The 18,724-nt window shown below is 36.8% G+C and overlaps 1 protein-coding gene across 1 annotated transcript; it reads right to left on the minus strand.

Annotated features, from left to right (window-relative positions):
* Positions 1–1,989: 1,989 nt before the first annotated feature.
* Positions 1,990–14,054, minus strand: LOC131137933 (P2X purinoceptor 3-like). Its single transcript, XM_058086376.2, has 12 exons — positions 13,933–14,054; positions 12,144–12,279; positions 12,000–12,071; positions 10,650–10,719; positions 10,469–10,562; positions 8,975–9,052; positions 7,109–7,250; positions 6,895–7,031; positions 6,616–6,709; positions 3,893–3,958; positions 2,309–2,386; positions 1,990–2,242 (listed from the first exon to the last, which is right to left on the minus strand). The coding sequence occupies exons 1-12, from the start codon at positions 14,052–14,054 to the stop codon at positions 2,117–2,119; spliced, it is 1,215 nt and encodes a 404-aa protein (XP_057942359.2). The 3' UTR covers positions 1,990–2,116.
* Between the last annotated feature and the right edge of the window lie 4,670 nt (positions 14,055–18,724).

Genomic DNA, 18,724 nt, shown 5'->3' on the forward strand with positions numbered 1-18,724 from the left:
AAAAAAACGGTCGAAAACGAAGGAACAAATTAGTCTCCACGTGATCGGTCGTGGGTTTCTACGGATACGGCGAGCTTTTAAACAACATGCATGGTTGAAGTTGTTGAAATGATCGCAGTAGTCAAGTCATAGGCTGATGCTCACCTGGATGTATTTGGAAGATTTCACAATTTTCCATGGAAAGAAAGACACAAAAGAAGTAGTACTCTCCAGTTATGATGTGTTCAGTACTTCCAAAGATACTCAATATCCCCGTGAGCATATTTACCTTCTTTCCATTTACATCTTCAAGCAACGGAATCCTTTAGGTCGTGTGTGTGTGTCTGACCAGGGGCCTGTTTGAGGATTAAGCCCACCCTTAAGCCCCCCCCCCCCAAGGAAGACCTCCAGAGCTATGAACAGACTTTAAATTGCGAGTTCCTGGGGAACTACACCCTGGTCAGCTGATCTACAGAGGTCTTGGTGAGATGGGATTCAATGGAGGTTCTCACCTCCTTTACCAAAACCATTTACCATCTTCTAATGACGTTTTTTAACATTATTAGAGCCCACTTCTCATGAAATAACACCCCTATAGTCACCTTTACACTCCTGTTACCCAATATAGTAGACATAATAAGAATTAAGACATAGAGCACTTGTTTACAACCTTCTAATTATGTTTTTTAACATGATTAGAGCCTTCTGGACATGAAATAACACCCCTATAATCGCCTTTGCACTTCTATTACCCAATATAGTAGACATCATAAGACATATAAGACATTTACCACCTTCTAAATACACTCTTTGTAACATGATTAGAGCCTTCTAGGCATGAAATAACACCCCTATAGTCACCTTTACACTCCTATTACCCAATATAGTAGACATAATAAGAATTAAGATATTGAACACTTGTTTACAACCTTCTAATCATGTTTTTTAACATGATTAGAGTCCTCTAGGCATGAAATAACACCCCTATAGTCATCGTTATACTCCTATTACTTGACATAGTAGACATAGGAATTAATACATATAACACTCGTTTGCAACCTTTTAATTATGTTTTTAACATAATTAGATCCCTCTAGACATGAAATAACACCCCTATAGTCACCTTTACACTCCCATTACCCAATATAGTAGACATAATAAGAATTAAAACATAGAACACTTGTTTACAGCCTTCTAATTATGTTTTTTAACATGATTAGAGCCTTCTGGACATGAAATAACACCCCTATAATTGCCTTTACACTTCTATTACCCAATATAGTAGACATCATAAGACATATAAGACATTTACCACCTTCTAAATACACTTTTTGTAACATGATTAGAGCCCTCTAGACATGAAATAACACCCCTATAGTCACCTTAACACTCTTATTACTCGGCATAGTACACATAATAATTAAGATATAAAACACTTGTTTACAACCATCTAATTATGTTTTTAACATGATTAGAGCCCTCTGGGCATGAAATAACACCCCTATAGTCACCGTTATACTCCCATTACTTGACATAGTAGACATAGGAATTAATACATAGAACACTCGTTTACAACCTTCTAATTATGTTTTTTAACATAATTAGAGCCCTCTAGACATGAAATAACACCACTATAGTCACCTTTATACTCCTATTACTTGACATAGTAGACATAGAACACTTGTTTACAACCTTCTAATTATGTGTTTTAACATGATTAGAGCCCTCTAGACATGAAATAACACCCCTATAGTCACCTTTACACTCCTATTACCCAATATAGTAGACATAATAATTAAGATATTGAACACTTGTTTACAACCTTCTAATTATGTTTTTTTACATAATTAGAGCCCTCTAGACATGAAATAACACCCCTATAGTCACCTTTATACTCCTATTATTTGACATAGTAGACACTTGTTTACAACCTTCTAATTATGTTTTTTAACATAATTAGAGCCCTCTAGACATATGTAGTGTAAAAAATGACCCCCAACCATTCATACTTTGCTTTTAATGACAAGAGGATGACACATGCAACATGCCAATCAAGGTGGAGATATGGTTGGAAATCATATTGATAATACGCAGTCAGAGTAGAAATTGGGATTCGGATCCTCCTGCTAACGCCTGCTTAGCAATAATACCCGAAGGAAAAAGCTCCCAGGTCACTGGAAGTATCCGCAGGCGCATCGTTTGGAAGCGACAACTGGGAGCGATAGAGTCTGTGGCTCAGAGCGTCCACGGGATTATCCGACACCTGCAATGGATGACAGACAGCATGTCAATCAAAGAAATAACACGGCACAAAAAATGCTGAATTGACCTCTTCAAACTTCTTGGCCTTGTACATCTCGGCTCCCCGCAGGAAGTTGAGCAGGATGATGTCACACAGCACCGTGCCCTGCATGGTTAGTTGTGGTGAGGAACAACATGACACTTCATTCCCATTGCATGACAATGTAGAGTTGATAGGATAAAAACAATGCCAATTTACATTTATGGTGGATAATTGGTTCCAGACCTTACCCTGACCCAATATCCACAAAGTAGGAGTCCTTGTTTACAGTAGAAGTGGAAAATGTTGATATTTTAGCATAGAAAACCATAGAAAAAATATTATTAGAGCCCACTACACATGAAATAACACCCCTATAGTCACCTTTACACACCTATTACCCAACATAGTAGACATAATATGAAGAATTAAGAATTATGACCTTCTAATTATGTTTTCTAACATGATTAGAGACCTCTAGACATGAAATAACACCCCTATAGTCACCTTTACACTCCTATTACTCAACATAGTAGACATAATATGAAGAATTAAGAATTATGACCTTCTAATTATGTTTTCTAACATTATTAGAGCCCTCTAAACATTAAAATAACACCCCTATAGCCACCTTTACACTCCTATTACCCAACATAGTAGACATAATATGAAGAATTAAGAATTAGAACCTTCTAATTACGTTTTCTAACATGATTAGAGACCTCTATACATGAAATAACACCCCTATAATCACCTTTACACTCCCATTACCCAATATAGTAGACATAATATGAAGAATTAAGAATTATGACCTTCTAATTACGTTTTCTAACGTGATTAGAGACCTCTATACATGAAATAACACCCCTATAATCACCTTTACACTCCCATTACCTAATATAGTAGTCATAATAATAAGAATTAAGACATAGAACACTTGTTTATGACCTTCTAATTATGTTTTTTAACATTATTAGAGCCCTCTAAACATTAAAATAACACCCCTATAGTCACCTTTACACTCCTATCACTCAATATAGTAGACATCATAAGAAGAATTAAGAATTATGACCTTCTAATTACGTTTTTTAACATTATTAGAGCCCACTAGACATGAAATAGCACCCCTATAATAACCTTTACACTCCTATTACCCAATATAGTAGTCATAATAATAAGAACTAAGACATAGAGCACTTTTTATGACCTTTTAATTAGGTTTATTAACATGATTAGACCTATAGTCACCTTTACACTCCTATTACCCAATATAGTAGACATAATATGAAGAATTAAGAATTATGACCTTCTAATTCCGTTTTCTAACGTGATTAGAGACCTCTAGGCATGGAATAACACCCCTATAATCACCTTTACACTCGCGTTACCCAATACAGGAGGCATAATAAGAATTAAGACATAGAACACTTGTTTATGACCTTCTAATTATGTTTTTAACATTATCAGAGCCCTCTAAATATTAAAGTAACACCCCTATTGTTTCCCCCTGCTTGTGTGTCTTTGTACATGACTGACACCTGGTGACCAGTGTAGAATAGTACACATCAGTAGTACATAAGCAGTACTTCCTGGTTTGTAGTGGTGAACTGAAAAAAGAAGGTACATACTCACCACTCCTATGGACGTGAACGCTGCCACCATGTTGATAAGCGTGGGAATCATGTTGAACTTTCCTGCCTGAAAGGGGGGGAAGGGGGGGCAGTGGTTTTTGTACTGGTTGTGGATCTGAGGACCAGTTCTACAATCTCAGCAGGGTCCTTGAGGGTGCATGGCAGTTTGCCCAACCAGTCTAGATGTGTTTCATGGACTTGGAGAGGGCACCTGCACCTGTATACTGTCCAGTACATATACTGCACCCGTATGCAGTCCAGTACATATACTGCACCCGTATGCGGTCCAGTACATATACTGCACCCGTATACTGTCCAGTACATATACTGCACCTGTATACTGTCTAGTACATAATACTGCACCTGTATAGTGTCCAGTATATATACTGCACCCGTATACAGTCCAGTACATATACTGCACCTGTATACTGTCCAGTATATATACCGCACCCGTATACGGTCCAGTACATATACTGCACCTGTATACTGTCCATTATATATACTGCACCCGTATATACTGTCCAGTATATATACTGCACCCGTATACGGTCCAATACATATACTGCACCTGTATACTGTCCAGTATATATACTGCACCTGTATAATGTCCTGTACATATACTGCACCCGTATGCAGTCCAGTACATATACTGCACCCGTATGCGGTCCAGTACATATACTGCACCCGTATACTGTCCAGTACATATACTGCACCTGTATACTGTCTAGTACATAATACTGCACCTGTATAGTGTCCAGTATATATACTGCACCCGTATACGGTCCAGTACATATACTGCACCTGTATACTGTCCAGTATATATACCGCACCCGTATACGGTCCAGTACATATACTGCACCTGTATACTGTCCAGTATATATACTGCACCCGTATATACTGTCCAGTATATATACTGCACCCGTATACGGTCCAATACATATACTGCACCTGTATACTGTCCAGTATATATACTGCACCTGTATAATGTCCTGTACATATACTGCACCCGTATACGGTCCAGTAGATATACTGACCTCGTATACTGTCCAGTACATATACTGCACCCGTATAATGTCCTGTACATATACTGCACCCGTATACGGTCCAGTACATATACTGCACCCGTATACTGTCCAGTACATATACTGCACCCGTATGCTGTCCAGTACATATACTGCACCCGTATACGGTCCAGTACATATACTGCACTCGTATACTGTCCAGTACATATACTGCACCCGTATAATGTCTTGTACATATACTGCACCCGTATACGGTCCAGTACATATACTGCACCCGTATACGGTCCAGTACATATACTGCACCCGTACAGTACATATACTGCACCCGTATACGGTCCAGTACATATACTGCACCCGAATGCGGTCCAGTACATATACTGCACCCGTATGCCGTCCAGTACATATACTGCACCCGTATACGGTCCAGTTCATATACTGCACCCGTATACCGTCCAGTACATATACTGCACCCGTATACGGTCCAGTTCATATACTGCACCCGTATACGGTCCAGTACATACACTGCACCCGAATACGGTCCAGTACATATACTGCACCCGTATACTGTCCAGTACATATACTGCACTCGTATACGGTCCAGTACATATACTGCACCCGTACAGTACATATACTGCACCCGTATACGGTCCAGTACATATACTGCACCCGAATACGGTCCAGTACATATACTGCACCCGTATACTGTCCAGTACATATACTGCACCCGAATACGGTCCAGTACATATACTGCACCTGTATACTGTCCAGTACATATACTGCACTCGTATACGGTCCAGTACATATACTGCACCTGTATACTGTCCAGTACATATACTGCACCCGTATACGGTCCAGTTCATATACTGCACTCGTATACTGTCCAGTACATATACTGCACCCGTATGCAGTCCAGTACATATACTGCACCCGTATGCTGTCCAGTACATATACCGCACATGTATAGTGTCCAGTACATATACCGGACCTGTATACTGTACATATACTGCACCTGTATACTGTACAGTACATATACCGCGCCTGTATACTGTACAGTACATATACTGCACCTGTGCAGTCCAGTACATATACTGGACCTGTATACTGTACAGTACATATACTGCGCCTGTATACTGTCCAGTATATATACCGCACCTGTATACTGTCCAGTACATATACTGTACCTGTATACTGTCCAGTATAGATACTGTCCAGTATATATACTACGCCTCTATAGTGTCCAGTACATATACTGTACCTGTATACTGTCCAGTATATATACACCGCACCTGTATACTGTCCAGTATATATACTGCACACTGTACCTATATACTGTCCAGTATATATACTGCACCTGTATACTGTCCAGTATATATACCGCACCTGTATACTGTCCAGTACATATACCGCACCTCTATAGTGTCAAGTATACTGTCCAGTACATATACTGCGCCTGTATACTGTCCAGTACATATACCGCACCTCTATACTGTACAGTACATATACCGCACCTGTATACTGTCCAGTACATATACTGCACCAGTATACATATACTGCGCCTGTATACTGTCCAGTACATATACTGCACCTGTATACTGCACAGTATATATACTGCACCTGTATACTGTCCAGTACATATACCGCACCCGTATACTGTCCAGTAGTATGTTTATACTTAGCTCCTAGCAATGAAGTGTTGACTCACGTTTCCATTGACGAGGACATCAAACCTGATAGCGTAGGCTTTGACCAGCGTGCGGTAGTCGGTCCCGTTCTCCATCTTGTAATACTTGGCAAACCTTCCATGAAAAACACCAACACGTTAAAAGACACGGATGCTCTCTGCCGTGTTCTTCCATCCCAAACGTTCCCTTATGAAGGCAACCTAAGGTTGATGCCAAACGTAGCGTTGACTCGCACTGTCGGGAATCAAAAATGGGTCGAAAAACATGGCCGCCATCACGTAACAGCGGCGGTTCCAGACCTGAAATTGTATCCCGTGGACACGGCGTTCTTCTGTGACATGGCGTCCAGTCTGGTGAAGGAGTAGGACGGGTTACACTGATCATCGGATTTGTCCAGGTCACACATCCAGCCGATCTTGATCCCGATCACCCCCCCCTTACATAAAACACAACAACTGATGTTGACGTTTCTTTCATCCCTACAGGAATTCATGGTGTGAAACAAACGTCCACCTTGTCTGCCAGCTTGGTGAAGTTCTGGTGTGCGTAGCGGACCACATCACCCACTCGGAAGATGGGGCAGTACGTGTTGTTGACCGTGTCAAAGTTACACTTCTTGATGTAGTCGTCAGTGATGGTGGGGAGGAAGTTGCCTCTGAACACAACACACAACATGTCTCATACAGTAGATCATATACCATGTTTCATATACCATATACACTGGACCCTATATCATATACCATGTATCATACACTGGACCCTATATCATATACCATGTATCATACACTGGACCCTATATCATATACCATATATATCATACACCATGTATCATACGCTGGACCCTATATCATATACCATATATCATACACCATGTATCATACACTGGACCCTATATCATATACCCTACATCATATACCATGTCTCCTATCATACACCATGTATCATACACTGGACCCTATATCATATACCATATATCATATACCATGTATCATACATTGGACCCTATATCATATACTATATATCATACGCCATGTATCATACACTGGACCCTATATCATATACCCTATATTGTATACCATGTCTCCTATCATACACCATGTATCATACACTGGACCCTATATCATATACCCCATATCATACACCATGTATCATACCATACACCATGTATCATACACTGGACCCTATATCATGTACCCTATATCATATACCATGTTTCATATATCATACACCATGTATCATACACTGGAACCTATATCATATACCCTATATCATACACCATGTATCATACACTGGACCCTATATCATATACCATGTCTCATATCATACACCATATATCATACACTGGACCCTATATCATATACCATATATCATATACCATGTTTCATATATCATACACCATGTATCATACACTGGACCCTATATCATACCATGTATCATATACCATGTCTCATATCATACACCATGTATCATACACTGGACCCTATATCATATACCATATATCATACACCATGTATCATACACTGGACCCTATATCATATACCATATATCATACACCATGTATCATACACTGAACCCTATATCATATATCATTACCATGTTTCATATATCATACACCATGTATCATACGTTGGACCCTATATCATATACCATATATCATATACCATGTATCATACACTGGACCCTATATCATATACCATATATCATATACCATGTATCATACACTGGACCCTATATCATATACCATTTATCATATACCATGTATCATACACTGGACCCTATATCATATACCATATATCATATACCATGTCCCATATATCGTACACCATGTATCACACACTGGATCCTATATCATATACCATACATCATACACCATGTATCATACACTGGACCCTATATCATATACCATATATTATATACCATATATCATGCACTGGACCCTATATCATATATCATACACCATGTCTCATACACTGGACCCTGTATCATATACCATATATTATATACCATGTATCATACACTGGACCCTATATCATATACCATATATTATATACCATGTATCATACACTGGACCCTATATCATATACCATGTCTCATATATCATACACCATGTATCATACACTGGACCCTTTATCATATACCATACATCATACACCATGTATCATACACTGGACGCTATATCATATACCATATATCATACACCATGTTTCGTATATCATACACCATGTATCATACACTGGACCCTACATCATATACCACATATCATACACCATGTATCATACACTGGACCCTATATTATATACCATATACGATATAGCATGTATCATATAGCACATATGTATGATATAGTATAGTATGTATGTATCTTATCATTTGCCTTACTTGGTGTAGTTGAAGGTAGGAAATCGGATGCTGTTTTTGATGAAAATAGTGAAGTTTTCCACCTCCATCATGGGGGTGCTGGACAAGGACAGAAGAGGAGCTGAAGGACTTTGGGACTTGGGGGAGAACTGAATCATCCTAGGATCCACAACCACCAAACCACCAAACCCTGGGAATCTTTCACTATAAAGAATCAACACATCTCTTTTGGGATTGGTAACGTTGTGGTATTGGTATTGGTATTGGTATTGGTTATGTTATTGGTAGTGGTAATGGTATTGGCAATGCTATTGGTAATGGTAGTGGTAACGGTATTGGTGATGGTAGTGGTATTGATAATGGACTTGGTAATGGTAGTGGTAATGGTAGTGGTATTGATAATGGACTTGGTAATGGTAGTGGTAATGGTAGTGGTATTGATAATGGACTTGGTAATGGTAGCGGTAATGGTAGTGGTGTTGGTAGTGGTAATTGTAATGGTAGTGGTAATGGCAATGGTAGTGGTATTGGTAATGGTAGTGGTAATGGTAATGGTAATGGTCGTAGTAGTAATGTTATTGGTAATGGTAGTGGTATTGGTAATGGTTGTGGTATTGGTAGTGGTGTTGGTAGTGGTAATTGTAATGGTAGTGGTATTGGTAATTGTAGTGGTCATGGTAATGGTAGTGGTAATGGCAATGGTAGTGGTATTGGTAACTGTAGTGGTCATGGTAATGGTATTGGTAATGGTATTGGTAATTGTAGTAATGGTCGTGGTATAGGTAGTGGTAATGGTAGTGGTATTGGTAATGGTTGTGGTATTGGTAGTAGTAATGGTGTTGGTAGTGGTAATTGTAATGGTAGTGTAAATGGCAATGGTAGTGGTATTGGTAATGGTAGTGGTCAGGTAGTGTTATTGGTAGTGGTAATGGTATTGGTAATTGTAGTAGTAATGGTCGTCGTAGTGGTAATGGTGTTGGTAATTGTAATGGTAATGGTAGTGGTAATGGTATTTGTAGTGGTAGTAGTTTTATGGTTTTAGTAGTTTTATGGTCGTGTTATGGGTAGTGGTAATGGATGTGGTAATGGTAATGGTATTGGTAGTGGTAGTGGTAATGGTATTTGTAGTGGTAGTAGTTTTATGGTTTTAGTAGTTTTATGGTCGTGTTATGGGTAGTAGTAATGGATGTGGTAATGGTAATGGTCATGGTAGTGGTATTGGCTGGTAGAGATAGTTTTCATGCTCCTTGTGTTTATAATCATGCCTGGAGTGCTTGGACCCGAGCTACATGAGCTAGCAGGTACGCTAGTTTGTCCGCGGAGGAAACCCTTCGCCTTTGACCAAGGCGTTGTTACAACAGGAAGTGACAAGATCCGTCACTTCACAAATGGATATTGTTTTTGAATGAATTCAGAAATGAATGTTGTTAATGTTTTGCACGTTTTGTCTCACCCATCCCACTTTGTGTTCCCTTTTAGCGGACGTCGGGTGGACGTTGTGTACCTGTTTCTCACCTGCTGATGGTATCGATTTCGGCGGGACACCAGCCTTTGATTTCACACGTCTTGACTGTGCCGTTGAAAGCAACGCATCTGCCCGTAAGAATTCCTGAGATGGCAAATCATCAACAGTTCATGATCCACAATGTCATGTAGAGATTCCACGTTGTTACGTAACGTCACCGTAGATCCTCACCGTAACTTCCTGGCTTGTTAGCCAGTCGAGTGCAGTTGCTGTCGTCAGTACAGACATAATTCTTCTCGCTCTGCCGCGCACGCGGGTCATGAAAGATAAGCGGTCATCGATAAAAGGTGTCAAAGGTTCGTGTTGCTGCTGGATGTTCATAGTATCCCAGTCAGGGATCATTCCAGACAATCCAATCATTTAAACATGATTAGAGCCCTCTAGACATGAAATAACACCCCTATAATCACCTTTACACTCCTATTACCCAATATAGTAGACATAATAAAAGATAATAAGACATATAAGACATAGTGAACCTGTTTACCACCTCACAAATATTATTTTAAAGATGATTAGAGCCCTCTAGACATGAAGTAACACCCCTATAGTCACCTTTACACTCCTATTATGCAATATAGTAGACATAATAAAAGATAATAAGACATATAAGACATAGAAAACCTGTTTACCACCTCATAAATATCCGTTTTAACACGATTAGAGCCCTCTCGACATGAAATAACACCCCTATAGTCATCTTTACACTCCTATTACCCAATATAGTAGACATAATAAGAGAAACTAAGACATAGAAAACCTGTTTACGACCTTCTAAATACGCTTTTTAACATGATTAGAGCCCTCTAGACGTGAAATAACATCCCTATAGTCACCTTTAGACTTCTATTACCCAATATAGTAGACATAATAAGAGAAAATAAGACATATAAGACATAGAAAACCTGTTTACCACCTCATAAATATTCTTTTAAACATAATTAGAGCCCTTTAGATATGAAATAACACCCCTATAGTCATCTTTACACTCCTATTACCCAATATAGTAGACATAATAAGAGAAACTAAGGCATAGAAAACCTGTTTACCACCTCATAAATATTCTTTTTAACATGATTAGAGCCCTCTAGACATTAAATAACACCCCTATAGTCACCGTAAGACTCCCATTACCCAATATAGTAGACATAATAAGAGAAAATAAGACATATAAGACACAGAAAACCTGTTTACCACCTCATAAATATTCTTTTAAACATAATTAGAGCCCTCTAGACATGAAATAACACCCCTATAGTCACCTTTACACCCCTATTACCCAATAGAGTAGACATAATAAAAGATAATAAGACATATAAGACATAGAAAACCTGTTTACCACCTCATAAATATTCTTTTAAACATGATTAGAGCTCTCTAGACATGAAATAACACCCCTATAGTCATCTTTACACTCCTATTACCCAATATAGTAGACACAATAAGAGAGAATAAGACATATAAGACATAGAAAGCCTATTCATACGTATACATGATGCTATTTCATATTCATGCTCTGACCTCTGGACAACGCCCTTGGACTTGGTTTTCTGTTGTGATGAGTTTGGTGATGATGCAGAAGACGGAAGCTCCCTGAACAAAAACACACGAGCGTCACCATCCTCTTCCGTCTTTGTCCGTTCATCGGCGGGCGGAACCTCATACCTGCGTCGGCGTGACGTAGTCCGCAACGTCCATGACTTTGTCATTGTAGACTCCGAATCCCTTCACCTTGGTCATGACCGACGACTCGATCGCCGTGTCCCTCACCTGGTACGCTTTTTCGTAAACAAACACCCACCTGAAATTTAATGTCAGAATAGACAATCTTTGGAGCAGCTGATTACAAACATCTCTATCTTCACCCTCCTGTCCTGTTTCTCCTTGGGGATGTGTTGGTACACATTTATAGAAATTATGAGATGAAAACTTGAAAAATTATGATGAAAAAATATTGGTTTTAACATGATTAGAGCCCTGTAGATAGGAAATAACACCCCTATAGTCACCTTTACACTCCTATAACACAATGCAATACAATAGACATAATATGAGAAAATAGGACGTATAAGACAAAGAAAACCTGTTTACCACCTCGTAAATATCCTTTTAACATGATTAGAGCCCTCTAGACATGAAATAACACCCCTATAGTCATCTTTATACTCCTATTACCCAATATAGTAGACATAATAAGACACAGATAATCTGTTTACCGCCTTCTAAATATTCTTTTTAACATGATTAGAGCCCTCTAGACATGAAATAACACCCCTATAATCACCTTTACACTCCTATTACCTAATATAGTAGACATAATAAAACATATAAAACTTGGAAAATCTGTTTACCACCTCGTAAATATTCTTTCTAACATTATTAGAGCCCTGTAGACATGAAATAACACCCCTATAGTCACTTTTACACTCCTCTTACCCAATACAGTAGACATAATAAGACACAGAAAACCTGTTTACCACCTAGGTATGATTTTTAACTTCATTAGAGCCTTCTAGACATGACATAGCGCCCCTATAGTCACCTTTACACTCCTAATACCCAATATAGCAGACATAATAAGACAAAATAAGACACAGAAAAACCTCGTAATTATCCTTTTAAACATGATTAGAGCCCTCTAGACATGAAATAACACCCCTATAGTCACTTTTACACTCCTATTACCCAATATAGTAGACATAATAAGACAAAATAAGACAGAAAATCTGTTTACCACCTCATAATTATCCTTTTAAACATGATTAGAGCCCTCTCGACATGAAATAACACCCCTATAGTCACTTTTACACTCCTATTACCCAATATAGTAGACATAATAAGACATAATAAGACATAATAAGACATAATAAGACATAATAAGACATAATAAGACAAAATAAGACATATAAGACGTAGAAAACCTATTGACCACCTCGTAAATATTCTTTTTATCATTATTAGAGCCATCTAGACATGAAATAACACCCCTATAGTCACCTTTACACTCCTGTTACCCAATACAGTAGACATAATAAGACAAAATAAGACACCTAAAATCTGTTTACCACCTTCTAAATATTCTTTTTGACATTATTAGAGCTCTCTATACATGAAGTAACACCCCTATAGTCATCTTTACACTCCAATTACCCAATATAGCAGACATAATAAGACACAGAAAACCTGTTTAACACCTCGCAATTATCCTTTTAAGCATGATTAGAGCCCTCTAGACATGAAATAACACCCCTATAGTCATCTTCACACTCCTATTACTCCTATTAGTAGTCAATATGCTTTTTAACATTATTGGAGCCATAAAGCCAACATTATATAGACATAAAATAACCCCCCTTATTACCTGAGATAATAAACATAATAACAGAATCTGATGGAATATGATGGATATGATGGATATGATGGAATATGATGAATATGATGGATTCTTCCTCACCCGATGAAGTAGGTGAAGATGAGGAGTTGCACGACTCGGTTGATGATGCCGATGGTCCAGCTCTTCACCACCACCGACTTTGTGGTTTCGTACGTGAAGAAGTCAGCGATGCACGACCACATCGTTGATACGATATCGATATTGGCGAACTACACAAACACAGAGTCACATATCAGATGACGTCATATTCATAATCATATTCATATTCATATGACATCCCCGCTTCGATGCGCCATACCCCGATCCCTTGAGCAACGGCGGCATTCGATCCCAATATGATGCTCTTATAGCACACACACACACGCCCCACCCCCCTTTAATGGCTCCTTTTAGCCCAGCCCTCCCAGCCATGGAAAACTATGGAAGCACCTTTCCATCACATAGAGGAAAAATATCCCAACACCAAATCATAATCATCCCATTTCAGGAAAATTTGCAAGATTAAAAGCCATAATTGTTAGATTGGAACATGTCTCTATGTCTTATTTTCTTTTATTATGTCTACTATATTGGGTAATGGGAGTGTAAATATGACTATAGGGGTGCTATGTCAAGTCTGGAGGGCTCTAATGCTGTTAAAATGAGTGTTTAGAAGGTGGTAAACAGGTTTTTTATGTCTTATTTTCTTTTAATATGTCAACTATATTGGGTAATAGGAGTGTAAAGGTGACTATAGGGGTGTTATTTCATGTCTAGAGGGCTCTAATGCTGTTAAAATGAGTGTTTACATGGTGGTAAACAGGGTTTCTATGTCTTATTTTCTTTTATTATGTCTTCTATATTGGGTAATAGGAGTGTAAAGGTGACTATAGGGGTGCTATACCATGTCCAGAGGACTCTAATCGTGTTAAAAAGTGTATTTACAAGGTGGTAAACACATTTTCTGACTTTTTTTTATTATGTCTACTATATTGGGTAATAATAGTGTAAAGGTGGCTATAGGGGTGCTGTATCAAGTCTGGAGGGCTCTAATGCTGTTAAAATGAATGTTTACAAGGTGGTAAACAGGGTTTCTATGTCTTATTTTCTTTTATTATGTCTTCTATATTGGGTAATAGGAGTGTAAAGGTGACTATAGGGATGCTATGTCAAGTTTGGAGGGCTCTAATGCTGTGAAAATGAGTGTTTAGAAGGTGGGAAACACATTTTTTTCTGTCTTATTTTCTCTTATTATGCCAAGTATATTGGATAATAGGAGTATAAAGGTGACTGTAGGGGTGCTATACCATGTCTAGAGGGCTCTAATGCTGTTAATATGATTGTTTAGAAGGTGTTAAACACATTTTCTATGTCTTATTTTGTCTTATGTCTACTATATTGGGTAATAGGAGTGTAAAGGTGACTATAGGGGTGCTACGTCAAGTCTGGAGGGCTCTAATGCTGTTAAAATGAGTGTTTAGAAGGTGGTAAACAGGGTTTCTATGTCTTATTTTCTTTTATTATGTCTTCTATATTGGGTAATAGGAGTGTAAAGGTGACTATAGGGATGCTATGTCAAGTTTGGAGGGCTCTAATGCTGTTAAAATGAGTGTTTAGAAGGTGGGAAACACATTTTTTTCTGTCTTATTTTCTCTTATTATGCCAAGTATATTGGATAATAGGAGTATAAAGGTGACTGTAGAGGTGCTATACCATGTCTAGAGGGCTCTAATGCTGTTAATATGATTGTTTAGAAGGTGTTAAACACATTTTCTATGTCTTATTTTGTCTTATGTCTACTATATTGGGTAATAGGAGTGTAAAGGTGACTATAGGGGTGCTACGTCAAGTCTGGAGGGCTCTAATGCTGTTAAAATGAGTGTTTACAAGGTGGCAAACAGGGTTTCTATGTCTTATTTTCTTTTATTATGTCTACTATATTGGGTAATAGGAGTGTAAAGGTGACTATAGGGGTGCTATGGCAAGTCTGGAGGGCTCTAATGCTGTTAAAATGAGTGTTTACAAGGTGGTAAACACATTTTTATGTCTTATTTTCTCTTATTATTGTCTTACGTCTACTATATTGGGTAATAGGAGTGTAAAGGTGACTATAGGGGTGCTTCGTCAAGTCTAGAGGGCTCTAATGCTGTTAAAATGAGTGTTTACATGGTGGTAAACAGGGTTTCTATGTCTTATTTTCTTTTATTATGTCTTCTATATTGGGTAATAGGAGTGTAAAGGTGACTATAGGGGTGCTATACCATGTCTAGAGGACTCTAATGATGTTAAAGTGAGTGTTTACAAGTTGGTAAACAGGGTTTCTATGTCTGATTTTCTCCTATTATATTAGTATATTGGATAATAGGAGTATAAAGGTGACTATAGGGGTGCTATGCCATGTCTAGAGGGCTCTAATGCTGTTAAAATGAGTGTTTAGAGGGTGGTAAACACATTTTCCATGTCTTATTTTCTCTTATTATGTCCACTATATTGGGTAACAGGAGTGTAAAGGTGACCATAGGGGTGCTGTACCATGTCTAGAGGGCTCTAGTACTGCTAAAAAGCATATTTCGAAGATGGTAAATAGGTTTTTTTCTGCGCTTGCTCCCAAAATATCCCATGTATAAGTAAAGACATCATTAGGTTGAGCTGTAGAAGCAATGAAGCGCCATAAAGGAGGGATTACTGTATGGACTAATTCCAAGGTGTATATTATTGTATGGACTAATTCCAAGGTGTATATGAGTGTATGGACTAATTCCAAGGTGTATATGAGTGTATGGACTAATTCCAAGGTGTATATGAGTGTATGGACTAATTCCAAGGTGTATATGAGTGTATGGACTAATTCCAAGGTGTATATGAGTGTATGGACTAATTCCAAGGTGTATATGAGTGTATGGACTAATTCCAAGGTGTATATTATTGTATGGACTAATTCCAAGGTGTATATGGACTAATAAGGCGTTTCCTGTAAGAAGTTGTAGCGAGACAAAGTCAAGGTGTGTCTCCATCTTCACATCTTCACCAATCAGACATTCGAGCTGCTGAAATGTTGGAGGAGATGGAAGTCATTTAGCGACATTAGCTTCTTCCTCATCACATCAAGAAGAAAGATGAGTAGCCGTCTTGTATCTGGTGTCATGATGTAATCCCCATACTGTATGTGGTACTGTTCCCCATTATGGACCTTTTATTCCTAATTCCAATATCACAAATTATTTTTCCCAGCCTGATACTTCAAAAATATACAACTTTATTTCTTGTTTTGTTTGTTTGTTTTTTTTTGGTTAATTTTTTTTTTTTTATTTAATATTTTAGCGCTGTGCTAATAAAATGTCATTATTTTTCATGACAAATTATAGCTGTATTTCCATTTTTGCTTGTTTTTTTCATGTTTTTATTTCCGTCATGTTTATGTTTTTATGATTTTTACACTTTTATGTAAGTCATTTTTCACTTGTATAATATTTTTTTGGATACAAATTTTTAATTATTTTTTAATATATTTTTTAAGCTTTTAAGTCATAGTATAGACTTGAAATAATATTAAAATAATCATACATAAATGTGTTTTAATATTTTTAAAATAATAAATAAATGCCAATTAATTAAAAATGACTTTAAAAAGTGTAGACTTAAATATAAAAAATATAATTAAAAATAAAATAAATAAATAATACAAATAAATGGAAAAATTACTTCAAAAATTACACCACAATCCGTGAATAAAATCATATTGTTTTAGTAATATAGAGTTGAAATAATATCAAAATAATCACACAAAAATGACTTCAATAAAAGTTTCAATATTTTTTAAATAATAAATAAATGCCAATTAATTAAAAATGAATTAAAAAAGTGTAATGACTTAAAAGCTTGAAATATAATTGAAAATAAAATAAAAATAACTAAATAAATAATACAAATAAATGGAAATGACTTCAATAAACGTGTAAAAATCAAAAAGGACAAATAAAACTGTCATTGTTTTTCCAATGACTAAAAATAAAGACGGCTAATGAGTGTGAAAACATCAATAAAAGTGCTACACTGCCCCCTGCTGGTCTGCCCGTGCCTGCACAACAAAGACAACACTTGCCTTAACTGTCACGTGATTTCTACTTTCTATCCCATAATTATGACATGTTTGTACTTTGTATCCCATAATGTTGACTTTTTGTCATATTTATAATGTTGCTATTTCATAATTATGACTTTTCTCATAGTTTTATATTTGATTTTGACTTTTTAGCTCATAAAAAAGTTAGTTGTAGTTGTAAAAAAAAGAGAATACTGTAATAGAGAATATTATGGCATATTACAGTATAATTCATGAAAAAATATAAATATAAATATATAATATATAAATCCTAATAATTTTAAGAAAACAAACAAAACAACGACTAAAGTTGCAATTTTATGGAGTAAAGTAAAAAATATTGAGAAAAAAATAGCAATTTTAAAACACAAAACAACAACTAAAGTTGCAATTTTATGGGAAAAAATAAAATAAATCAGTAATTTTACAAGAATAAAGTCAAAAATATTGAGAGAAAAAAAGTTGCAATTTTATGGAAAAAATCGAAGAAATCAGTAATTTTACAATAATAAAGTCAAAATTATTAAGAGGAAAAAAGTTGCAATTTTATGGAAAAAAAATAAAAGAAATCGGTAATTTTACAAGAATAAAGTCAAAAATATTGAGAGAAAAAAAGTTGCAATTTTATGGAAAAAATCGAAGAAATCAGTAATTTTACAATAATAAAGTCAAAATTATTAAGAGGAAAAAAGTTGCAATTTTATGGAAAAAAAATAAAAGAAATCGGTAATTTTACAAGAATAAAGTCAAAAATATTGAGAGAAAAAAGTT

Source organism: Doryrhamphus excisus, linkage group LG6 (assembly GCF_037039965.1).
Source record: "Doryrhamphus excisus strain RoL-2023G ecotype Guam linkage group LG6, RoL_Dexc_Guam_v1.1, whole genome shotgun sequence".
In the NCBI taxonomy this organism is placed as follows: domain Eukaryota; kingdom Metazoa; phylum Chordata; class Actinopteri; order Syngnathiformes; family Syngnathidae; genus Doryrhamphus; species Doryrhamphus excisus.